Consider the following 26,702-nt stretch of genomic DNA (forward strand, 5'->3'; position numbering starts at 1 on the left):
GTGACAGTGCCTCTACCTAACGGGTAAGTTCCCCTTTGTGTTGCAAGAGATTTAATGACTTTCTGGTTTACAGCGTAACGAGTATACGCAACTTCGTTGAAAACATTTTTTTTTTGAAGCTGATCGACTTTTATAACTAGATTTCAGCGTCCGGTGTATGGCGCCATTCTAGCTCGGCATGCAGTTTCAATGATAAACGTACTTATAGTGCAAATTTCTGTCACTGAATCTACACTGAATGCTGGACATTACAAGGAACAAACAATGATAAGCCGATTGTGTCAAGAATTTTCGATCTCAAACTCGTCCTGAGTGGATTACCATGGTGCGTAAGTAATCCATGCATGTGTCGGTGTTTAAGGCGATTTGCATGCCTCTGTAAATATTCCCGAAAACAACGTTGGTGTCTATTTTTTTTTAATGATGTTAATCTTCATCAAACAGTAAGCATAATAATATACACCTGAATGATATACCTGTGATGACTGGTAATGAGAAATGAGTTTGATTAGAGATAAAAGAATCAAAACACGTTTTGAGTGTTGCATAAAGTCATGGCTAAGATGAACAGAATTCAATTTAGACCACAAAAAAAAAAAATGAATTCAATTCAATTCAATAATTTTTTTTTTTTTAATTTAAATCGTATGGCAGTCGGTAACTGCATTGCATGATGTTACATTAAAAAGATAATACATTTTCACAATTGAATAAGGGATTGTAACATTGCAACAACAAAAAACCAAACACACATATAGATGATCCATGCATTATATTCGTAATTGAAAAGGGAATTCAAATCTAGTGACATTATGTGACACAAACTCTTTTTATCTTGTGCAGCTGACACTCAACTAATGAAGCAATGGCTGAAGAGTTTCAGAAAGTGTTGTGAGGTGTAAACGAGTGATACGGGAAGGTGGGTGTGGTGTATAGAGTTGATTCTGCGTGTTTAAATTTCATGAACAGGATCCACCACACAATCGTAAAGCTGTAGGGGGAAAACGCCCTATAATCATAAGTGAAGACGGTGCAATGTTGTGCCCATCCAGCCTCCTATGTCATTCGCACGTCATACCGGAACGAATGCAATACAAGTAGAATGTTCCCCCCAGGAACATGATTAAATGCATGTATATATTTTGAGCGCCATCAGTGATATGTTCGAAGATGCCGGCAAATCTTACGAACTGTTTGACCATGGGAAAGTTTGTTGTCATTTGACACCTACTTTCTATTTGGATCTGTATCAAGGTTGTGTGATATCTTCACTGATTTTTGTGTGTGAAATGTATGAAATTAATTTCTTTCCTCGATGACATTATTGTGTATACGTGACCAAATCAGCCATTCTGTTTTGGGTTTTTTTCTATTCTGCGAATGATGACATTATGAGGGTGCGGTGTATAGCACGTAAGAATTAAAGACTGCGAAACTGTGAAAGCTGAATAAATCTTAAAAGAGAAAATCTCTTTGACCGAAATAGACCCCCATGGAAGTAGCAGATCAGTAAAGTCGGGTAAGTATAGGCAGTTACGACATTCTGAAAGCAAGTCGTCTAATATGTTTTCTCGAAAGACGTGTACGATGTATGACCAGGAAGGCGATTTTAAGTCCCTGTTTAATGATATATGTTGGACATTCTGTCAACGTTGATAACGGTCATATTATGTATTGTATACCTTTCGTAATGTTTGTTCCGTTTCGCAAACTGTTTTATTGATATTCTCTTTCTCCTTCACAATTGTTTCTCTTCGGGATGCATTTCCCGACAAGTCGAATTCATTGTGATGCTCTGGTCCCCTCATACATCTTCCACAAACACAAGCAGATATATTACTTGGTCAAAATATCTTGCCGTTTCTGAGACAGCACGTTACATCTTGATTGATGCATTTTTAACCTTTGGTTTAAGATGTACTGCTTGTCCTCCTTCCATTTCTTTCATTTCGTTAAAGATAATAAAATCAGTAGAATTACACTTTTCCCGACGAAGATTGAGCCAGTTTACAGCACGTTATCTGGTAGAACGCAGTATAGGTTAATGCCCTCCACAAGGAAACGATTTGGGTTGCTAATCCTGCAGGAACTGTAATTTTTTAGTCCCGCCTATATACCAAGTGCAGGCCAATTCAGTCATTGAGTGTATAATCCTTTAAGAGAAATTACTAAATAGGTTCAGGAAGTGGGATTATGGCCACTTACCAAGTAACCAACTTTTCACCCATACCTAAAATGTGACAAAGGTGGTACTTAATTTAACACCGTTTTGTTAGGTCTGTAAGCTTCAGCGCTGATTGGAAATTTGACCCATTTCTTGATTGGGAATTTGCAATCATCTAACCGTAAAAGATAACTACTGTATTTACTGATCAGTGTAATATTATTAGGATTGATTGATTGAGTGATGTTTACCATTAATTTAATCTATGCTGAAATTAGTCCATTCCCGAGACACCCATGCACATTCCGACGAGTTGCTAAATAGAGCGACAACCGAAATCGACTCCAACTACAGTTTTAATGGATGACTCACTCAGAGCACAGAACTGTCATATTCGTGATCACACATTTCGTAAAAAGTTTGAAGACCAACGTTTTCGTTTCACTAGTGACTCGTATGACAAGTGCAAAGAATGTTCAAAATAATGAAAAGAAATCCGATGAATACTTAAATTTCCCGCGGCGTTAGTAGAGTGAATTGATATTTATCACACTGTTCAGCTCATACAAACAATACAATACGATACGATACGATACAATACAATGCAATATAATACAATATTTTCTTTTCGAGAAAGATATCATTATTATCATGACGTAACCGAATGGAAATCGAATATGAATGAAAGTCATCAACAATTTAATTTTGATTTTCAATCTCCCCAGAGGAATTATGTTAACAATCTGTGAGTAGGGGAATCAGAAATTCTAAAGTTATGTCAATTTAAAAGTTCCACCTGTCTTTTTTTTAGCTCACCTGAGCCAAAGGCTCAAGTGAGCTATTGCGATCGCCCTTCGTCCGGCGTCCGTCGTGCGTCGTCCGTCGTCCGTCGTCCGTCGTGCGTAAACTTTTTACATTTTCATCTTCTTCTTGAAAACCCCAAGACCGATTTTCATCAAACTTGACAGGTAGCATCCCTAGGGGGTTAGGAACTCAATTTCTTAAAATTGGCACCATGCCCCACCCAGGGGGCCCCCAGGGGGCCCAAACCCCCCAAAATTAAGGAATCTGTAAAAATCTTCTTCTCAAGAACCAGAAGTGATAGAGCTAAGTTAATACTATGAGTTAGTACATTGATGACTGTAGTTTCAAGTTTGTTCATGGCAGAATCAGGGGTGCCCCCCTTGGGACCCAGGGGAGGGGTCCTAATGGGGCCTAAATTGTACATTTTCATCTTCTTCTTGAGAACCCCATGACCAATTTTCACCAAACTTGGCAGGTAGCATCCCTAGGGGGTTAGGATCTCAATTTGTTAAAATGGGCACCATGCCCCACCCAGGGGCCCCCAGGGGGCCCAAACCCCCCAAAATGAAGGAATCTTTAAAAATCTTCTCTAGAATCAGAAGTTATAGAGCTAAGATAATACTATGAGTGAGTACATTAATGACTGTAGTTTCAAGTTTGTTCATAGCAGATCCAGGGGTGCCCCTCTTGGGGGCGGGGGGGGGGGGTGGGAAGGTCCAAATGGGGGCCTGAATTGTACATTTTCATCTTCTTCCTGAAAACCTCATGATGGATTTTCGTCAAACTTGGCAGGTAGCATCCCTAGGGGGTCAGGATCTCAATTTATCAAAATGGGCACCATGCCCCACCCAGAGGGCCCCAGGGGGCCCCAATCCCCCCAAATTAAGGAATCTTCAAAAAAAAAAAAAACTGGGCCCTTATTGTACATTTTCATCTTCTAGTTGAGAATGCCTGGTCAAATTTTAGTAGAGCTGTGAATAATTTAGATTAGTGACTGCGTGAAAGGTGAACTTGCGATACTCAGGTGAGCGCTGGACCCACGGGTCTCTTGTTTGTATAGTGATGCTGTTCACAATCGAAATCAGCGACGGATATTAATGACAATGTGATGTTATTGCCTTTTTAAGGGGAAACTCCGCTCGATATTTAAGTTAGCTTGACAAATGAGGTGAAACAGACAAGCAGAATGGTGTGACTTTTACGAGAGTCGGACATTATTATTATTAAGATCAGAATGCTCTGGGAATTTAAAGTTTGCACATGTTTCAACATGTTATTTTTGTCACATTTAACTATTACCCACTCATGCAAATTTGCAGAGGTGATGCACAGCTCTTTCATTTTTAAATAATTTCCCTTTACGAAATTGTAGCCTAAATACCTCTTTTCATCATGAAATGAAAAAGAACGCATTCTCTGCATGTTATCACTGTTGTCCTGTACTAACGTAACGGTGGTTTTAAATGGTTGAAAGTGTTGCTGTTGGTACTATTGGTACATGCATTTATCATGCAGTACTTATTTATTTGTAATATTCTTTTAAATAGTTTTAAGTTTTGAATTGTAGGCCTATATCAAATTTTAATGCGTGTGTATATGAGGGTATGTGCAAGTAATCTCCTTGGTATGTGCAATCTTCCTTCTGTTAATGCTTTTCTCTGTATGTTGTTAGAATTGGTATTGTCGTTTTTTTATGATAACTTAACCAAGCTTAACTTGAATTGAATTGAATTATTCATCAATAGACTTTTCTGGCAAACCGGAAGGAGATTTGTTGAGGTGATGACATCATCACCTCAAGTAATTTGCATATCATAACACTTACATGTGTGAGTTTCTTCAATTTGTCTCCCTCTACAAATGAAATTATTTGTTAAGATTGCAACTGCTGATCTATATCGGTAATGATCTATGTCGGTAAAAAGGAACCAATGGGACTCAAACCATGTCATCTACTGCTTGTGGACGAGACATTTTTTTCCTGTATTTATTGAAGCGTATATACAATGTATATAAATATACCAAAGATTACAGTACAAACTCATGGGGTATATACATGTACAACTATACATTTTGTGATTTCAAACACGTATACACCTATCAATTACAAATCATATTAACAAAAGTACATCTTGTAAATTTGTCTAACTATTCTTATACAGGGGATTAATCTATGGAGAACACGGACGCGGATACAAATTGAACAAACTCACACCGTTAACTTCACCCTCTGAATAATATCTTGCTTTCATATACCATCATGGTTGCAAAATATCACTGATTAGTGAAAATATATTGTAAACTATCTCAAACTTCAAACGCCCTTCGCTTTGCAGCAGTCGTGACATTATAGGCTTAACATCATTAGACATGACATGTTGTTCATTCAGGTAGCCTTTTGGGTAATTCGATTTGGCATACAATGTATTCCCATTGTTTACTTCTTTAAGTATTCAGTGGCGTTTGCAATATAAATGAAAGGAGAGACAAATAATAAGACGCAATTGCAAAATTAATTGAGCGTTATTCCAAAATGAATTTGCAATCCTTACATCTATGGAAACATTTTCAAACTCTAGTATACGACACGTTTACTCTCTCTGCATTCTTCGATGACTTATAAAGTTGCATGAAGGTTGCCACTTTGGATTTTTCTTATTGACGTCAAATAGCAATTTCGCCATATACGGTGTACGTGTACCTATATACAGTAGCCAGATACGTGGCTAGGTTCTTTTAATAACTGAAGGGGACACAGCACTTTCATGCGGCGCATGTTATGATTTCATATATTGTAGACTTGATATGCAGTTAAGAAAAAAAAATCAGGCTGTAGCGAAATTGGCGGCGTTCTCATTTTATGTATTCAAAGTGTAGAGTCAAGCCACAGCGGTCAGAGAGCGGCGTGCGTGGAAGCGTATTGGTGCATCTTCAGTAATCGCAAGAGATCGGGCTAAATTATACCGGCGGCCAAGAAAACAAATGCGATTCTACGAGCGCTTGCTTACCCCTGCCCTCGCATAAACAGCACACAGAGCGTCGATAGAGAATGGGGGTGTGTGTGACAATACTAGTACTGTACGAACAGCAGTGTCAGCTGTGTGGGATTCTCAGCGCGGCGTCTCGACGAGCTAGCTACAGCATCTGTAACCCTGAACACGTTCGATCTTCTTTTCTTTCCCCGTTTGGCGGCTGTGGGCGGATAATTTCATATTTTTCACACACTACCCGCTATTCCTGAGGGGAAAATAGCTAAGTGAGGAGGAGAATACGAGGAATACTCGATGCTTACTGATCTTGTGTGTATTTGACTGTCTTTCGGCATATCAAGGTTGCCTCAACGCAACGTCACCCGTGCGAGGACTCTACCCACCTCCCTGCTCTAAGGGAGTCACGCCAACACTCCCCCGCCTCGGTTGCTCCTGTGAATACGCTACGAAAATGATAGTACGCCTTCACTGGTAAAGGATTTATTGTGAATTCTTGTCGCTACATTACGTTGTTGAGTATGATTTCGTTTTTCCTTATAATATTTCTTCACTTAAATCATTGACTGCAATTCTTACCTGAACATGTCTCAGCAATAATGTGCAAAAAAAAAAAAAAAATGACTGTAATCTGTATAATACTAGTATATAGATTAACGTAGACTTGTGAAAATTATAGTTCTTCTCTAACATCCGTGAGTGCAGCAATCAAAACACGATATCTAGAATCTCAATATTGAAAGTTTTCCTGTTATTTCCGTTACCACTAAAAGACACAAGTCATCGTGAATGGGTGGATAAACATCGAACCCGTCTCTCCTTTACACTAACATTGCTGTATCCCGGAAGTACACATAGAAATATCATAATACCGATTGAAAGTAGACACGTTTCAGCAGGTGGTGGTTTCTCACGCTTCGTTACTTGCTGTGGTGGATTTCTACAACATGCGCTCCCTTTCCAGAATCTTAAATGCTCGACCAACGTGGACACAATCTTATCAATTTACCACTTAAGCCATCCTGTGCCACTGGGTTTACAAAATGTGGCAAAATAATATTTATGCGTCATTCTGCCATTTTAGCGTTCTTAATCACAAAGGGAAAAAAATATAAAAAGTACATAGGCCTGTATACACAATCTTGAATGCACGTGTTTAAAGACTTATTTTTATCCCCCTCCCCCCCCCCAAAAAAAAAAAAAAAAAATCGTTGGTCATTCTACATTTCGGTTGCTAACAGGATTGTCTACTACATACTTGATTATAACTCACATAAATAGCGGGGTTTTTTTTTCTCTCTGTCTTTCATACAGTATGCATAAATGGACTACATATGATATGAAATTTAGGAAATGTTTCTGGTCAGAAAACAAAGGTATTCAACGCGCTAAAGCCATGTGAACATCTATTTAATAGTCCCAAGTGTGCACACCGGACAAGGGTTTTCAGTGCTTATTATTGTTTTTTTTTCTCTGTAACAATGGAGATGAACGGAAGAAACAAAATTATTGATTATTGACTAGTTTCTTTATTGCATATCATTTCTCTCATGTGAAGTGATGATGTGAGTTTAAAGGAATGTTACGCTCACTGTAAAGGGTATATGTATACGGTTGACACCAATGCATTAGGATAATATTGACATTTTGCTCGTTCGTGCATAGTCGGCGCATTGAGAAGGTTTCTTTTCTGGCTTGGGTTTGTTTGGGGGGAAACGACAAGATAACACATCCACAAATGGGAATGCATGCCACAAAAACAAATAAGTTATGCCGAGAGTGGGCAGGCACTAGAACTATATAACTGTTTAATTAGTCTCCACCCCAGGGCACTTCTCGAATTGTTTTTGGATGCACTCGTAGGGCACCGTCTCTCTTCGCATTTCGTTCTTGACTCCATAGGTGACGAACGTGAACTTGGCGCACTGAAGTTCAAGATTTCACGGTAACGCCTCGGTTGAAGTCTATAGAGACCTATCGGAGGTTGTTATTTTAGGCGAATCCAAAATCTCTGGCAAGCTATATTACATTCAGCATGATCTCTCTTTTTTTCTCTTATCTCTTTTTGGAATGTCTTTTCCTGTCGACAATAAGGACTATTCAACACAGAATGCACTATGACGATCTCTCACCTTTTAACTGTACATGTACTTCATTTCAACTGCATTATGGGGAAATTAATCATTTCTGAGGTTTCCACGAAGACTACTTCTCCCTTGTCCTTTAATGCCGAGTGTTGTTTTTCAAGATTCAAAAAAAGATCTGGACTTTGACATCGCCCCCGATGAGACTCACTGTTTATGACGACACCTCAAACGACCAAAGTTGCAAGATCTTTTATAAAGGACTATGAGTGACTCTCTTGATAATGGTACGTACGTGTGGAATCAGGAGTGAGTTCTGTTTTGCCATGCACGATAAGGGGTATCGCGCTCATGAACCAGCTATATCTCCTCGTGGGACCCGCTGCACTAGAATGTATTCGATGTTTCACATTGTGGAACATGACTTTAGCTTTTTTAGGGGTCTCGGCAGAGATTATTATGTCACGTCTCCCCTCGACTCACGATGAAAACGATGAGATTTATGTTTCAAAGCGGAGAGAGAATGGTCCTCTCGAAAAGTGTGTGTCTACCCCCGTTTTTTCCATGAAGTGCTTTGCAAGTCCATGATCGAGGCATTACGTCCTGTGAATATAAGATTAAACCCCTGATTTAGAACTAAATTAAACAACAGAATGTTGGAAGGTTTCATCGAAATCGGACAAAAATTGAAGCCCCTAGCTAACATTTGCAGATAAAAAAACAACAACAATAGCTTTAGTGCTTCAAAATATTTCTCAATTGTGAGTTAGGGATAAAATCGACAAACATAAAAATGTTAATCAGTGTTATCAATGTTAAGTTTAGTTATATATACAAAATATTTTATCCAATAGTTTTATGAAAACCCATTTCTTGAAGAAACCGTTACCATGACCGAGAACAATAGTCAATAAGCTGACAAAGTCAAATCGGCGGTCAGTATCTGATTGACTGTCAGAAAATCAGGAGACAACGGACTGCACTCGATATATGCATAAAATATTCAAGTATGGTTGACTAATGAAAACATTAACTGCAGAAAGATATTATGTATATACAAATATATACGGCTTTTATCAGGGGAAGACTAGGTTAGAGTTAAAGGGAATGTACGCGAGTCAATATTTTTGATCCTCATTCTAACTACAACTGTATTTCTCTGAAGCAGATACTTTATATATAAAGTCAACAATTACAACTTCTCGACGGTCCAAACAATCGCCTGCATCGAAATACTTCAGCATTCAAATCTTTTCAGCTGTAGTAAAATGACACGTCCGATAAAAGGCCGTTATGTATTGTGACTATTCCATTCTCGTCAGCGCTCGATTTCGTATTATTCCAAGCCCCTTCGAGCAAGAATCATAATATGTGTTAGTAATGCATACTAAACGAATTGAGGGGATGGCCTGAAAGGACGTGCATGATTATGCAGTTTGTTCTCGTCCTCCTGAGCGCGTGCATGCCACTCACATCTTTCTTTCTCCCGGCTTGTGCATAATTTCCCGGCAGTAATGACGTTTGCTTGGTTGAGGCGGTCTCCATAGGGCTTTATTTGCAGGTGACAGAAAAAAAAAAGGTAATGATGCTAAGTGCAGACATTATGCATGTGAGAAGTACCGATTGATCGCTTACTTATATGAACACCATGGCTTTATACACTGTTTGATCGTCAACCCTCCTTGAATCAATTTTATGCATGTATCGAGTGCAGTGTGTTGTCTCCGGGAGCAACGATGGATATGTAATATTTTCTGACAATCAGATACTGACCGCTGGTTCGTCTTTGTCAGTTTAGTGACTATACTGTTCTCACTTTTATACTATCATTTGTTATTAATTTATCATTGATCATTTTATCACCGTAATGCTATTGTTATTATCATATGATAATGGTTATCGTTATTATCAGTATAAGTTTTGTTGTTGTTGTTATCGCTATTAGCATTATTCCTCCTAATTGTTGTCTTCATCTCAGAACACTAAGATTACCATGATATACTGTGATTATAATACCCGTAATCATAAGTATTACCAACCATCATCGCCGTCGTCATTGAGGTGAGTATAATAGTCACTTCAGAGTAAGCCAGATAATTGGGTGGGGTTATAACTATACTTTCCATTCGGTTTACTTGTAATGAAATGTATCAAATCTATATAGCTCAGTCTATCTCTTTTCTTGCTGGTGTCAATACTGCGTGTTTGCTCTACGAGGGAATCTCTCACTCTACATCAAGTGGGCATAATGTAAGAATAATTAGATAACGACAACAACATATATACGGGGGGTTGCATAAAATGTTCGGTAAATGCACTTATAACCACCATTAGAGAGAGAGGCAAATAGGCCTTACCTTTAAGTGCCTTACTAGAGAGATATAATTACCCGGAATGTTAATGGCACATTAATAGTTTTTTGTTGGTCCTTGATAAACAGTGAATGTCAAAGTGGTTATAAGACGGATGTCGAAGACTGATTCACTGACTATATGAATGTGTCAACACGCCACTCGAGACTCGTGAACTTTGATAAGGTGCTTAATCGAAATAGTTATTCACTATATACTTCTTACATTTTAAAGAATGTATAGATAGTCAAAGAATGTCATGTTTGTCTAGCTGATTTACATACTCGCATTGGTAAGTGCTTTTATTTGGAAGCCTCTCGTGCAGTATAACACTTCGATTATGTACATTCGCGTTTCCACAAATTTTTAACTATATGACGATCAATGTGCTGGTACTGAATTCAGAGCGATCCTCATTCATTTTGAGAGTCAGACATCATAATAACGCTCAGAGAGAGAACTTTGATTTGGAAACAACAACAACAACAACAACCCAATCACATCGTGGGTCATCATTCACCCCTGTTCATTTCATACCACTCTATCATGAATAGAGTCGTTACATAAATCGCACGATTTATGGCCAGGCGTGGAATGCTCAAGTTCATTCACTTTCTGTAGTCTTCTCCTCTATATCTGTCGTCTAAAAGAGAGCAATTTCTGGCTCGAAAGCAGCTAAGATCATTATCAAAATCATGTGCAGGAGAGACCACATGAAAAGAAAATGAATTGTGACAAATAATGTCCTGAAGAATCTTGAGATTGTTGTAAAACTCAAGTGTGGAGGAGCACACGATCATCACTGAGGATACCTTTCAGCCTGAAAAGGGCTCATTTTCTTCTGGATTCACGGATTCTAGAACCACTTTTGCAGTTTTAGTGCATATTGTTAGTATTTACCACCTGTATCGCCTGAGTATACTGATCTTTTAATCAGCGCATAATGATAAATGATAATAACTACGTTACTTTCATAGCGCATATCACTGCAATTGTGTGTCTATGCACTTTAAGCAGGAAAAAATAGCACAGAAGCGATCAAAATAATGCAAACATAACTCATTCAAAATGCATTTTGAATAAATGATTATGCTTTCAGAACGGTTCTAAACTTGGATTGAGAAGATGAGTCCTTCAGATAGATTGAGGTACTTTTCTAAAAATGAATATACTATCATCATAATCATACTTCGGATTGTGTAATCAAACATAAAAGACGAATTTATGGTGATTGAAATGCATTTCTAGAATAATCTCATAAAGGGGCCAGACTCAATGACCATCTGTGCTATTTTCTACTTATTTTTGTCGAATACAACTTGATTGTGATATGCGCTTATATTTTCAGTTCATGTTGTTGCTATGAATGTTATTTATGGGGAAGGATATGCCGTTGATTTGAAGCTTGCACTATTTGATGCAGAACACGAAAAGCGAGTTACTTCTACTTTTATGTATACCGCTCAAAAAGCATTTTAGTGGTATATAAGTTCTAAACAAAGTAATGCTTTGTGTGGTCTTTTTCAATTCTGTCACGTTGTGAATGTTTTAAAGATCAGTTTAAAAGCCGAAACAGAAAATGAAGCGTGGGACCCCGTTTGTGAAAGTAATGAGCTAATAGAATGGCCATATATATATAGTATCACTATCGTCATCTTTGAATGTTGTATGTATATTTACAGGCAAACACAATCATAAAATCTCACGCCCGTCGATATTTCAACCCAGGCACTTATGTTCATATATAGGCCTACTACAGATAATCGAAATAACACGCAAAGGGTGTGAGTTTTGAAGCGCATTGTCCATTTCACCCAAGTTCAGCAGGTGTAAAGCTCTTCCAATACAGACTTGTGCAGTGCAGTGAATCTAGGTCGGAATTTAGATCTAGTTCATCTTGCTTAAAAGGAAAACTTTTTTTTAACCATCGAGATGGGAGAGGTGGCATTGTAAAGTCATACACTCGCACTGTGTAAAGTAATATGCCATATTTTTTGTATAGTGTATTAATTTTTCTACAATTTTCCACGATTCGGTGATTGAAACCGGAAATGTCTATACATGTACTTCATGAGACGGTAATCCATGTTAACAGCAGAGAGAGGCACGCGTGGAAAAAAATCCAAGTTCCACAAATAAGCTAAACTCATGTGTAAAATAGACGGCTATTGTGACTGCACAAACATGTTGATAATTATGTTGTTAATTTCGCCCCTAGATTTCATTCAATGAAGTGATACACACACACAAAAAAAAACATAATTCATTATGATTCGCATTTGCGTTTTTCTCACTTTACTTGATACATTATTGTATAATGTTTTTAAGTCCCCAAGTGCCGTCATTTTCAGCAAAATGGTCTCTTGTCGACTTTTGGCACTAAAAGTGTCGCGGTGAAAAATGTATAGGACAACTTCCTGTACCTTGCTGAGCAAAATAAGGATCGCAGGACTTCGCGGAATCCCTCAGCTTCGCCCCTTATATTCACCAGCACTGACATGGTTTACAGGGTCTAGTTAATTATCTGTTTTGTCATAAATAGCGACTTCGCAATAAAGTCTTGTGAATTGACGTATACGCCAAATGGGCTGTCGTTTTATCCCCATTATCAAGGCTACAACCTGTCAAAATCGGTCTCATCACTTTGAAATGAACCGAATTGAACTATTACGTCAGTGAAATATTTCTGTCAGTGCGTCACCAGTTGCTTTTTTTTTTTTTTTTGAGCGCTGCTCCCTTAAGCGAAGAAGTGAAAGGGCACTGTACGTAATCTGCATTTTGTTGTCATATCAATCACACCATGTACTGGACTAAGAAAAGATTGTCATGATTATGCTAGTGTGGATTCCCCTGGAATATTATATCGACCTGTGAATACGTTTTGTCCGTCTCCGTGATATAAAAATTTATTTGAACCATTAAAAAAAGGGGTGGAAAAGCCCAAAAATCCCACTTGTCCTACTTTGGCTCTGGAATTTCATCATCACAGAGTTATATATGATAGTAATACGATAATCACAATGATTTGGGTATAACGGCCGCTATATTAGTCAGAAGTGAAGAGGGGAAATATATTTCCGGCATTATTTCTTTTTCTTGAACTTATCATAACATTCTCTTATCATAACGAAGATCATCAAATTCCCACTCTCTGTTCATAGCGATGTGAAGGGGGGGGGGGGGTGCTGATGAGAGGTACAAAATGGGCAACGCACACCTTGACAATTTGCTCCAAAAAGCGTTTTATAAATCCGATGTCAGTTGGAAGTTCGCCAGGATTTCATACGACGGAGAACATTCAATACCGGTTGCCGAGTTTGATTACTGAAGAACAATCTGTAACTAATCCTCCCGGTAAGATTATGATCTCTGAAAGAAGTGGATCGGCAGCCTTCTCGGGGGATTACGGGGGAACGAAACGTAAGCTGACATAATTATAATCGGCAGACTACGCAAGAATCGTCGCATGATCGACGTGATCTGTCAAGTTGAATACTGATTATGTTTCTGAAATGTATAGGCAGCGAAGATTTCGAAGAAAGAGGTTATTCACAACTGCACAATCGTTTGCGAGCATGTTTGTGTGTTCTTGTAGTATATAGTGGATTCCTGTTTGATCGACTCTAATGTCGTTGAATAAGAAGCGGGCGATCTAACGTTGCTTTTTGCTTGCCATTCATTATCATAGCTATTCGAACGAAAGGTGTCTCAAAAGATGTGATCACCAAGTACCATCATTACAGACGGGACAATAACAAGCGAAGACTACGTTCGCGACAGGTTCAGCTGATCAACAAATGTGTCGAACTTAACAATGGGCAAGACGAATTATGTAGGGTGACTTCGACGGTTATCAGTCATGGGATGTTACAGTCTCAGGTTAATGACAGGGCCTAAAGCTGGGAAATGTAGCGTATGACAGAACTTTTTTTTTGTCTGTTTCATCACATGCAGTGTAAGGACAAAGGACATAGGCCTGGCCCTGTAGGTTCGCCTGGATCAGGGCATCATGGCTGAGTTTGAGGAGTAGCTAGCGGGCTCGACAATTTCACCGTACTTCCCGCCATCTGTGGTCAAGTCGTCAGAGAGTGCCGTCGTCTGCGGCTGACGCGGAGGGAGGGCTGTAGGAGGACGTCAGCCGGTCAAAGGTCAGAAGGTTGCCAGGGGATACGGAGGCGAGGTCAACAGCTCCCATCATTTCTCGACATGGAGGAGTCCCGACATCCCGACGAGCTCGAGAAAAGCTGTAAGCATTGAAACAAATCGGTGTAAACACTTCTTTATGCCCTTAGAGATTGAATGAGGGTAGGAGGAAAATACAAAAAACAAAAACAAAAACAACACTGCACCTGTCGTTCGTTTCTCAGAAATATGATCTCAGAAATATGATATTGCCAATCATTTTATAGTCTTATACACGACCGCTCGATTCCAATTGCTGGGGGCCGATAGCGGGCTATTGACAGCCAGTACTGACAAATATATTTTTCATTGCATATCACTCCACCTTTGTTTCCATCTCTTGTCATGTGCCAGTGGTATCCAATCTTCGTGCAGTCTGATTTAAAGAAAATATCTCAGATTGGCGAAGGACAAAAACAAAACAAAGCAAAGCAAAGCAAAGCAAAGCAAAAAAAAAAAGTGCAATCTCCAAATGTTATTTTGTCAAGAAGACGCCCTTCAGAAAATAAATTGTCAAATCGCTTTTTATCATGATACAGTTGAAAACAGCCAGAAATAATTCTTTCTGTGAAGACGGGTGTAACCAGGGTGTTGGGGGTGGGGTTGGGATGGGGTGGGGGTAGCAGGAGTGACGCAATTAACAGAGGAGACAGAGACTGAGAGCGTGAAAGCGAAAGTTCTAATCGTTTTCAAGTCTCAATGGTGACACGAACGGGGGCGACATTTGACTCTTGTCATTTTTCATATCAGATTCTCTTAACCAATCTCCCTTTTCATGTAAGCCCCTATGTATATAGAATTATATATGAATACATGCATTTATCTTTCTCACCCTCTCACTCTCCCTCTGTCTGTAACCCTTAGTCAATTACTCGATCTCAACGAACTGTTTGATCTACTTCTATTTATATCTCGTGTTGTGCGTGTGTGTGTGTGTTTGGGTGTTTGTGAGCCTGTCCGTCTTTCATAAATCTTTATTAAACCTACTCCTCATTTCAGTCTCATTTTCTCATTGTCTCTGTCTATTCCATCCTGGGGGGGGGGGGGGGACACAATGGTATCATTCACAAGGCTTTCCTTCGGCGCAATCTCATGTCAATCTTATCTAGAAAGAGATGGTAGCATCTTTTTTTTTGGGGGGGGGGAAGGGTCACACTCAACAAAAGTTCTGTAAGTAAACACCACAGACGTGTTGTCACTGAAAGATTCGTGGTAACATCGTGATCAGTCTGTTGGGATTATGACGTCAGAGGTATAGCGTACACCCAATGTTCATGATGTCAACGATCTCTCCAAAGATCACGATTTTCCCCATTTGTAGAGGCCCCCTATATAACGCATGTCCGCTGACCCAGCCTATTCTTGGTCGTGAAGCAAACGCCATTTTTGATTACGTCATCCAAGGACTAATTAAAAACGACCAAACACCGACCCCGTCTTAATTAGTCAAATCTCTTCCTCGTACTGGGTCAATGTCGTCTAATTTCGTCATGGTTTGTTTGGAACTTCGTTTACAGCTCGCTGCACGGACTGTTGCGAGAGGGTGGCCTGGTCGTCCCTTCTTGCCACAACTTTGACTGTTGCAGGGGTTGTCCTGGTTGTGGTCATGGTGGCCCTGATCAGTCAGGTTGTAGATGAACTCTTCAGCAACTCTTACATCAAGGATTCCGTCGCTGCCTGGTGAGAAAGAAACGTTACAGTAGAATCATTGTTTCAGTGAAAGTTTGGCGGGAACAAGAATCGATTTCTTCAAATGTTTCTCTTGAGCACGCTCTCTTGAAACACTACAGATGTCGTCTGCTTAGTTTGTTTGTTTGTTTGTTTGTTTGTGTGGAAGTTCTTTCTTTTTTTAGTTTAGCTCAGTATTGGTTTGGAAGACGATTCTGATAATAATCGTACTGGAAATACATCGTAGTGGTAGCACTAAACTGTATTTTAGCTCAAATGAAATTGTCATATTTATCATTTACATGTATTCATATCAATTACGCACGCACTGTGGCTTTTGATAGTACATGACTTGTATATTAATGTGTGGATATAGCATGCCCAATGCATGTAGATCTGTATGTTGTTTTTATAAGACAATAATATTCTATATACCTTGTTGATTCAGAAGATATTTTCATTTTACTTATTTAAAAAAATTGTGCAGCTAGGAAATTGTATATTGGGGGCATGTTTAATTTTTTATTTGTGTCTCTAAAGTCATGAAAGGCACCCCTTTCTTCCCTGTTTTCTTTCTTTCTTTCTTTCTTTCTTTCTTTTTTTTGGGGGGGTGTTTTGGTGTGTGTTTTTTGTTTTTTTTTTTGGGGGGGGGAGGGGTAGAGGAGGCTGTTTGAATTAGTTGAAAATGAGAACGCTATACAGATAAGGCTGTTTTGTTTTATCTTCATGTGAATTTCATATGAACTGAGCCTTTACTTGAAGTCTCTTTATTATTTGGGTTCTTTCCCACATCTCTCCAAGAAAATGTAGACACCTTGCTCTTGTTTGTTCTTTAGAATGATGTGTAGATGTCCTTTTCCTTTAATGGTATAACCTTCTTTGTCTTTATTCTGGTTACCTCAATGAATAGTAAACCATTTGTTTTCTTGGAATTCAACACATTTTACATTGTTATCGGTATCTGCAATATTATATCATATCACGTTGTTTTGATTTCATCAGGAGGGTTTGGAAGGAGAGCCTGAGGATTACAATAATCACTGAAATGCAATTCAGGATAGCTTCAACCAGTAGAATAATACCAGACGAACAGAGTCGCAGCGTTGTTATCAAAATCGGATATAGATATGGAATATTAAAGTTTCACGGCTTTTCACAAATCAGTGATATTTATGTCGCAACCACAACATACTCAAAATGACGGACGTGATGATGTCATCTTTTAACAAGTTTGTCATTGATTTTTGACGTGAAATCATTAACTATATTAGATTATATATGATTCTTATCAAATAATCATAACTTGAAATAAGGATGACTTTGAGGGGAAAGAGGTTGCAATTGCTATAATCATATACTTAAAATGTGATTTAGTAATTGATTTATTTAAGTTTTGTGCAAACCAACTAGAGAAGAGTTGTAAGGTAATGGCATCATCGCTTTAAAATTGATGCAATGATAACATACGCAATATAAAATTGAAGTGAGCTACCAGCTTAGCAGCGATGGATGTAAGGATATTTTTAGTCGGGTAACACCACACGACTTTATACTGACAGCTGTGTTACGATGGACTATTTCATATTTAGGTGTATATTTAAGACACTTGCCAATGATAAGTTGGGTAAAAGCACCCGGCACTAACTACCAATAGTAAGTTGAGTAAAATAAATAAACAAGCACACACACACACACACACACACACACGAATTCTTTCTCTCACGTATTTGAGGTATAAGTATGGCTTACAGGACCTGCAATCAGACTTCAGACAGAAGCATCTCCACTAATTTTTTTTTTCTTAATTGCATTCATAGAATTCTGGTCATTTATAGCCACCATGTCGACATATTATGATGATGAATATTACATAATAAGACATCGTAAAAGCATAGGACCCAAATGAACAAAATGTGAACACATGTAAACAAAATAATACTATTATCAGCGGTGCTATGGTTCTGCAGTTAGTATTATGGAGGAGAGCTTTAATTTGGGGGAAAAATCACTCGTCTCCTAATGTATGTAACCTCAAAAATATATAAATATATGAATATATAAATAGATAAATAGATAAGTAGATAGATAGACAGGTAGATAAATAGATAGATAGATAGATAGATAGATAGACAGGTAGATAAATAGATAGATAGATAGATAGATAGATGGATAGATAGATAGGTAAATGGATAAATGGATAAATGGATAGATAGATAGGTAGAGAGATAGAGAGATAGATCGATAGATAGATAGATAAATGGATAATTAAGTAAATAAAAAGATGAAATCCTGCTCATTGACAAATATTTCACTCATTTGTCATATCGATGTCGGTCTCTGCGTCAGGTTCTTCTTTCTAGAAATAGCTGCCTACATCGGCCTCGTCGTCATGGTCGGTCTTATCATCCTGCTGATGACGATGGGGTGCATGGCCACGGGCTACCAGAACGCCTCCTCCTGGTGTACCTTTGTCAAGGCGCAGACCGGCAGACGACAGCTGAGCGCGGTAAGCAGATTTCTGCTGCTACATAAATCCGCGGACAAAAGAGAACGTACACTGCAAAAACATCGGTGTTAGATTTAACACCACAGGTGTTAAATCTAACACCGATCAAACTTCAATAAAGGACCACACCCACAGGTGTTAAAAATGCACTGTGATGGTGTTGAAAAGTGTTCACCTGACACTTCGTGGTGTTAATTTGACACTGTACCTGGTGTTATTTTGACACTGTACTGGTGTTAATTCAAAAATGACGCCACATGGTGTTGATTTGATATTTGCTGGTGTTAATATCAATGGTTTAACACCCGTCCAGCTTCAATAAGGGACCACACCTGCTGGTGTTACTTTGGTGTAAATTTATTTTCACATTTTTTCAAAAATCTAGTATTTTAATGTAAAATTCTTGATCGTCTTGTTTAAATTAAAAATCAACAAGAAGTGCAGTTACTAAGAAACTCTTCAAAAAACAGTTTAAAATTTGGAAATGACACCCGTAGGTGTTAATTTAACACCATAAATGAGCACCGAAAATTTAACACCAGCTCGGTGTTCACTATTTAATACCGGACTTTTTGCAGAGTACAGTATGTCCCCTCAAAAATACAAGCAGATTTCAGCACTGACATCCTTCAAAATGATAAAACAATCTGAATATTATTTCAGGGTATAAAACTATAACTTCTTACCTACATCTTGCAGAAACCCCCATGCGATTTAGTTAAGATGTCACAGAGAAATGTTCATCGTTTAGAAGCATGTCGTGGGTACATTCTTCAAAGTTCAACACTTGGATGCTCTCAGCATTTTGTAAGGTGTGAGCGCAATGGACTGAACTTGGAGGGAAGGGAATCCTGACATGCTCTACAAAGATCCAAATTTCTCCGTGACCACTGAAGCAGATCTAGTGGAATTTTCTGTAAGATGTACGTAATAAGTACGTTCATACCTACAAATTGCATCTTTATTGATTCACCATTTTTAAAGTTATTATGGCAGAAAGTCTGATTGTATTTTTTTTTTTTGGGGGGGGGGATGCATGCGGTACAGCTCACCAAGCTTGTCATTTTACAGTTTCGTGCCCTGAAGTTAGAGTGTTGATATATTGTTATTGTTACTTTTGCAAAATACACTGCGATTGGTTCGGGCTACATCGTCTGTTGCTTTACCGCTTACACGCATGAAGATCAAATTCTAATGATCTTCTTGTGTCTTGTAATCCTTGAATATAGTCTGTTGTTACGGTTGATTAGTATCATTTCGCACCCTCGTAATGAGATAGAGTTTTTGCGTTGCTTCTAAGATCGCAAATGAGTAGAAATGGCGACAAAATTTGGTGAGAGAAACGCCTACACACCTCGACTCTTTGCTCAGTGAACTGTAAAGTCTGTAACGATTTCCATCTATGTTTTATCAGCTTATCAGAACTGTCAAGTCGTGTTCTGATTTCTGTATATCAGGTATAAGACAACTTGCCATCCAGTGTCAGATTGCTGTGATATCTATGATAATATTCACTACTTCAATGATAATAATCATGCTGCAAACAATTATCTCTCCAAACACAGTTTATGTGCATAACCTACGTCATCAACCTAGCGTGGTATGCGATCTTGGTCGGGGCCGCACTGCCAACGGTGTTCTTCTACATGGTGGATAGCGGTGTGTGCACCAACGAAGTCTTCACATCCCTAACCTGCTTAGACCTGAGACAGTTTGGTGAGACAAAGTTATCGTGACGGTCTCGAATTAATGAAGTGAAGGGCGATTTAAAGGGGAATTACCTCCACAATTATGATTTCAAGGAATGCAGTAATATTAGTACATAGAACACATCGTGAAGTTTGAGGAAAGTCGAGCAATCCATTCAACAGTTAGGAAACTTTTAAAGTTCGGTGCTACCATCGCTGGGCAAGAAAGCTACCACAGTTCGTAATGTCACATTAAGACAAATATATAGACAAAATGTTGAGAGAATTCCACAAAATTTCATCGATGACAAAGTGTACATTCCTTTCATTTGTTACCAACTTATGTTAAAGGTTCTATTGTTCCGTCTGCCCTCTGAAAGTGAGGTACTCTTTCATTGCTTGAAAAGTGAAAACATGTTAAATTCTCGTTTTCCGTTATATAAATTATATCTGTAACAGTAGAAGTCTGCTAAAAATTACACCTAATTTAGAAAGTGATTGAAATTCCACACATTTCACTAGATTATTTCCACCAATTAGTGATACATTAAATGCAGATTAGCTGAAGTGATGATAATTATGATAAATTCACAGCTCTCCCATTGGTTCGTGCTGAAAGTATCACAAAATCACAATTAGTTAGGCAGCTTGTATCATCTTGTTTATTTGATTTTATTCTACTGAACGAAAGCCATCTCGAACTTAGTGCGGAATCCATACACTTTTATAATTTCCAGTGGGAGAGTTGCCTCGCTTTATCCCGCCATTTCATAATATTGTGAAAGCAGACGATCACATTTCACTCATTTCCTGTTTCGAATCCCCCAAATCCTGGGGTCTGTGTTTTGTATTAACCCTTTTAACGCCATTGTTGCATGGAATCTTAATACACATGCTCGATTCGTTCACCCACGACGTACATCGATTGCAACACTCATTGACAGACTTTTAAGATTTCTTTTGATTTTTTTTTGTCGCCCCCCCCCCCCCACGTCCTCCCATTAACGGTCATTTTTCTGCAGGCCTGGCACCGCAAGATCTTTCTGTTTCATCAAACAGGACATTAATCTGTGGACCTGAATTGGAGGCTATTTGCACCAGTGTAAGTTATGATTTAAGCTACATATCAAATGTAAGTTTGAATGGATGATGCAACGGAGACTGTTGTGATCACCACATAAATCTGATAAATCTTATAAATAATATAATTAGAAAAACTAATGAGTATTGAAAGTTTTCAATACAAAATAATAAAGAACTTCGAATTCGAGAATAGATAATTTATGTGCATATGATGACTACAATAATGTGATTATTGATGATGCGAAAATGCATTCTATGAAATGCGTGAAAATGATGAGGGCTCGTCATCAGAAAAGACATATTCCGTCAATGACTAGATATTCTTTTCTTTGATTTGATTTGACTTATCTATTCACCGTAAATTCATGCAAAAAAAAAGAGAATACAGTAAAAGTATGACAACCAATATACAAACATATAATCAACAGAAGAATATATACTTTAAAAAAATAGAAATACATCACATATGGAAAAGGGAAGAAAGCAAGAGAGAAAAAACAAAACAAAACAAGCAATGAATATGTACGGTAGGATCGCCCATTCAGCTCAGTCCACGAAGACATGGCTGTTCTTCCATGGGGTCCAAACATGAAGTTGATATTGGGATAAAAATTTCAAACTGAAAATATGTATATCATTGACAACAGAAAACGAGTATATTGACTGAGCTGCAAAGAAAATAAACGTATAATATGGAGGGATTATGGAAAATCTGGAACAAATGACATTAACTTACTAGAAACTGAGGCAGGACTACAAACAACTTTTAAATTTGGAGGGAGATTGTTATATTGCACAGCACCCCTATAATAAGATGTTCTTTTATGATATTCTGTCCTAGGCTTTGGCAATGCTAAGTTACCGGTTGACCTGAGTGAATAATTAGAATGACAATATTGAAATTGATCTTTTAAAAGACAAAATATGCTATCCTCGTCATGGTCAGCAAAAGTTGAGATGGGGGATCCAGATGTTAACTTTTTTTGAGATGATTATAAACCACTTATAGAATATTAAAGAGCATACAATTTTTACGAGAAATTCAAAGTATATTAATTGATGAAAATAAGTTTTGAAATGGCTGAGATATTAAAAATCAAATAAAACAAAATAGTCCTTATTAAAGACAAGTCCCACCTTTAATTAAGACCTCTTTGCTTTTGGATATCTCAGACATTTCAAAAAACAATTTTGATCAAATAAACTTTGAATTCCTCTTTGGATTATAATATGCTCTTTCATGTTTTGTGAGACGTTTCTCATTATCTCACAAAAAAGTTAGAAACCTGAATCCCTACCTCAACCAAAACTATAAATACATGTCATGTTTCCCATGAGGAATTTCAGAGGTTGAACTGATATATTTACATTTTCGTTTCTTGTATTTGAAGTACGATTTAGCTAATCAATTATATCTTACTCTTATCACATTGTTTACAACGTTAGGTGAATAAATAAGTTTGTTTTGTTTTCCTCTCATTCCTTTCAATGTTATTCTGTTGCAGGATCTTTTAATATTCTTCTTCCTGTCTCTGGTGGGTTCTATCTTGGTTCTCTTGGGCATGGTAAGCTTGTAGTCAACAATTTTCGTGTTCATGTTTGTGTGTACGTGTGTGTGTCTCTGTCTGTCTGTCTGTCTGTCTGTCTGTGTGTCTGAAAGTATGCAACGTATCAAATAACAGTTCAACATTTTTACAGTCGGAGAAATGTAACTAGTCGCGTTGTCCTGTAGAGCAACGTGACAATTTCGGCAGGTATACAACAAGGCATAATAGTCTGTATAAAAGCGCATGAAATTTTTTTTTTTACAAGTCTGAAATGCGCTTAGATAAAACTTGTTATTATTATTATATTGTTTTGTTTGTTATTGTCATTATCATTATTATTGTTGTTGTTGTTGTTGTTGTTATTGTAGCAGGAGGTTTATTGCAAAGAAGTCTGAGCAAGCAGATACAAACTCATTTCGAGAATATGTGGAGAAAGGAGGGACGCATCATACAGGAATCGTGACATATCCCAGATTTGCAGATAATGTATTACCCTGGTAGCTCTATACTCGGCGTGCTGTCTGTTTACACAAAAGCCAGCTCAAGCAAAGTTAAAAATCTTGAGTATGGGTTTCCTGCTTGAGGCTCTCTGTTTTCTGGAAGTGTAGTTTTCCCCCTACACAGGAATAGTGATGAGACTTTTGATAAGAAAGACTTGCGACGTTATTCAATAGCAACTTCCAACTAATTTTAGAGCGGCCCTGAGTTTCATTTCCGTGTGTACATGAACTACACATGCAGAGTTTCATAGAGATGTTATGGCGCCAGGGCTCAGAGTCTGTGCGGTTTTGCCAATACAAACTCTCCCGTAAGTCATGCCATGACTTGAATAAACATCATGAAATTACGATCTGCGAAAGATTAGAAGCAATCGCACCGCAGATTCGGCGAAAATGTTAGCTCTCGTTTGGAAGATCGATGTTTGTAGGTGCCTCAAGCAGAAATGTGTTCACTTTTTAAAGCAAAAATAACTCGCCTTCTTGAAGAAATATAATTGTATGTGCATTTCTGTTGCATACAAACGTGTATATATTAAGTTAAAGGGAAGCGACAATACAAATCCCGATTCCGTCATGTAAGGCTCAAAATAATTCTAAATTGTAGTCATACCAAGTAATGCAACAACGAGTGGAAATCCTGGAGACTTATCGGTTAGTTTGTTGTAAAAGTGATAAGATTATCACGAGGTAGCATAATGGCATGTACGTTTTCATAATATGCAAGAGAGCTGAGACATGACTTTCATCTCTTTCTCACTGTTTTGATAATAATGGTATTCCCGTCGCTTGATTCTTTTCGTGTAAGAAAATCTGATGTACTTGCTTCATGTGGATGACGAATTAATCTACTTCAAGGTGGATCAAAAGAGTGATGTTACACGTTCAGAAACCCAACAAGTAAGATGCTGTATTTCAAGTTTAGTATCCGTTGCTTTGACTGGATATGAACTTACAATAATTATCAAAAATAATATTCATCCCAAGAATATTGAGGCGATATAAACTATCAGGGGATTTCACACACTTCTTTGTGACTTCTTCCTATATACAGAACCATTTCCTAATGAGCCTGGCGGGTAATTATAACTGGCTGAGGATACGAAAGCGGCGAAAGAAGCTAGCGGCGGGAAAGATGAGTCGACGTTCCGGCGCTTACGACCTCAACTCCCACAACGGCCTCCCGATCGCCGATCGACAAGAGTCGCAGGACTCCAACGCCCACCTCAGGCGCGCTAACCTCCATTACGATGCTTCATCCAACATCATGGCGTCCAACTCGTCCATCCCCACCGTGGCCGCGCAGGTGTCTGCACCGTCGTCGCTCACCTTGATGACCACTGTGTCCACGGCAGCTCCCGCCAAGTCCGTGTCGTCATCGTCGATGTATTCGTCGAAGATCGCGAATCAGACGTACGGGTTTGACGACGGTGGCTTCGGACAGCAGCAAAGCGTAGCAGGCACGCGTACGAGATCGCCGATCGTTCCTACCAGCACTACTAGCACGTTAGCATCTAAGCAGGACTGTATCGACTACGGTCGGAGAAGTCGTTACGATCATTACAATCCCGCATTTGACGAGAACTACTGGGACTACCCCAGCCCGTCGTCCAAGCAATCGGCGGAGAATGACGATTTCTTTGACCACGACGAGTATGAAGATGCAACAAGCGTCCCCCAGCCGTCGAATGGCAACGCGTTCGGCTACAACCAAACTCATGTGGGGAACTACAATCAGGGCTACTACAATTACGATTACGACACGACAAATAACGAGGAATATGAAATACCGGTAAACTCCAGTCCCGCAAGATATAACATGAACTCCGTTCCCGCACGATACGAAATGGATCCAGTTCCCTCGTCGCCACACAGCCAGCATATTGTCTCGCCAGCTTCGAACCGCACATCAGTTGGTAACAAGTTCTTTGAATATCAACTCTAATCAGGAGGATATTAGACTCTTCGGTGTGTACCCCTATTCGATTCCGTGCGCATGAAGTGATTGACTAAGTTTTATGTTGAGGTCTTGCAGCGCTCCGTTGAGCTGTGGGGTAATTCCTTTCTTCTCTCATCTTCACCACTCCGTGGTACTGAGATGCGCTCATTTCAATACACGGATGGAGAACATACGTGTATGGTATGCAGATGTTGTACGTCATTGTTTGGTCGATGGAACGTTTCAACACGTACATTTCTTCTTCTATGTTTCTTTTTTGATATGCTATTTGTATATTTAGAATTATCTAATTCTTTTTTTTTTACATGTCATTTGTGTGGAGCGAAAACTCTATGTAGTGTTGATTTTTTGGTGTCATTAGCGATGGCAAAAGTATTCATAGAAAAGTGAAAAGATAATTTATGACAAGGATTTTTTTTTTTGATCTGTTAGATAGAATGGACATCTGAAATGATATCATGACAACTTATTAATTGAATGAGAATATTCCTGCGTTTGTAATTCAACCCGTTTGGATGATACGTTGTATCCAGTTTATGTGGTAATGAATAGTCAAAACACTTTTCGAGTGTGTGTCGGGCAGAATGAAAAAAAAAATGAGTACTTGCAGAACAAAATATCGAAATTAGCTTATTTACTTTAGCGACACATTAGCATAAAGGCATGGACACTGAAATTACGCAATAAAAACTATGCTGCTTTTCTTTTTCTCATTGTGTGTATGAGCGAATGACACAGCTATACATTTGCGGTACACGCTGATTCGTCAGCTGAACTACATCAAACTGGCGATATGATAATGTCATGGACGCAATGTTTGAGAGTCTCTGTCATGCAGAAGGCTCAGCGCAAACAGGGCTCAGCAAAAGAGGGCGCTCTGGCGGTAACAACTTTCTTGTCAATAATGTCGCTGAACAACATAATCACCTCAGAGACAGTAATTTTCACGCAACTGCTGATTTGATCTTTTTCAAGGGCTGCACCACAAGGCTTCCAAATCTTTTACAGAATTTCCTTTGTACATTAATAAGCTCAGATTTCAGGACTTTGTAGTTTCATTGTGCAAGTCGTACTGCTGCAGATATATAAAGTCCTTCTCGGTTGTGTCAAATATATTATTTGCGAGTTTTCTTTCAGCGCAGTGTCATTGTAGTAGCATGGTGTGTGTTAGATGCATGCCG

The 26,702-nt window shown here is 38.6% G+C and overlaps 1 protein-coding gene across 1 annotated transcript; it reads left to right on the top strand.

Annotated features, from left to right (window-relative positions):
* Positions 1–6,348: 6,348 nt before the first annotated feature.
* On the top strand, positions 6,349–25,678 carry LOC140235175 (uncharacterized). Its single transcript, XM_072315212.1, has 8 exons — positions 6,349–6,429; positions 14,345–14,636; positions 16,090–16,252; positions 18,587–18,746; positions 20,312–20,462; positions 21,457–21,536; positions 23,023–23,082; positions 24,616–25,678. The coding sequence occupies exons 2-8, from the start codon at positions 14,597–14,599 to the stop codon at positions 25,504–25,506; spliced, it is 1,545 nt and encodes a 514-aa protein (XP_072171313.1). The 5' UTR covers positions 6,349–6,429; positions 14,345–14,596; the 3' UTR covers positions 25,507–25,678.
* The last annotated feature ends 1,024 nt before the right edge of the window (positions 25,679–26,702 follow it).

The sequence above is a fragment of the Diadema setosum genome, chromosome 11 (genome assembly GCF_964275005.1).
Source record: "Diadema setosum chromosome 11, eeDiaSeto1, whole genome shotgun sequence".
Classification (NCBI taxonomy): domain Eukaryota; kingdom Metazoa; phylum Echinodermata; class Echinoidea; order Diadematoida; family Diadematidae; genus Diadema; species Diadema setosum.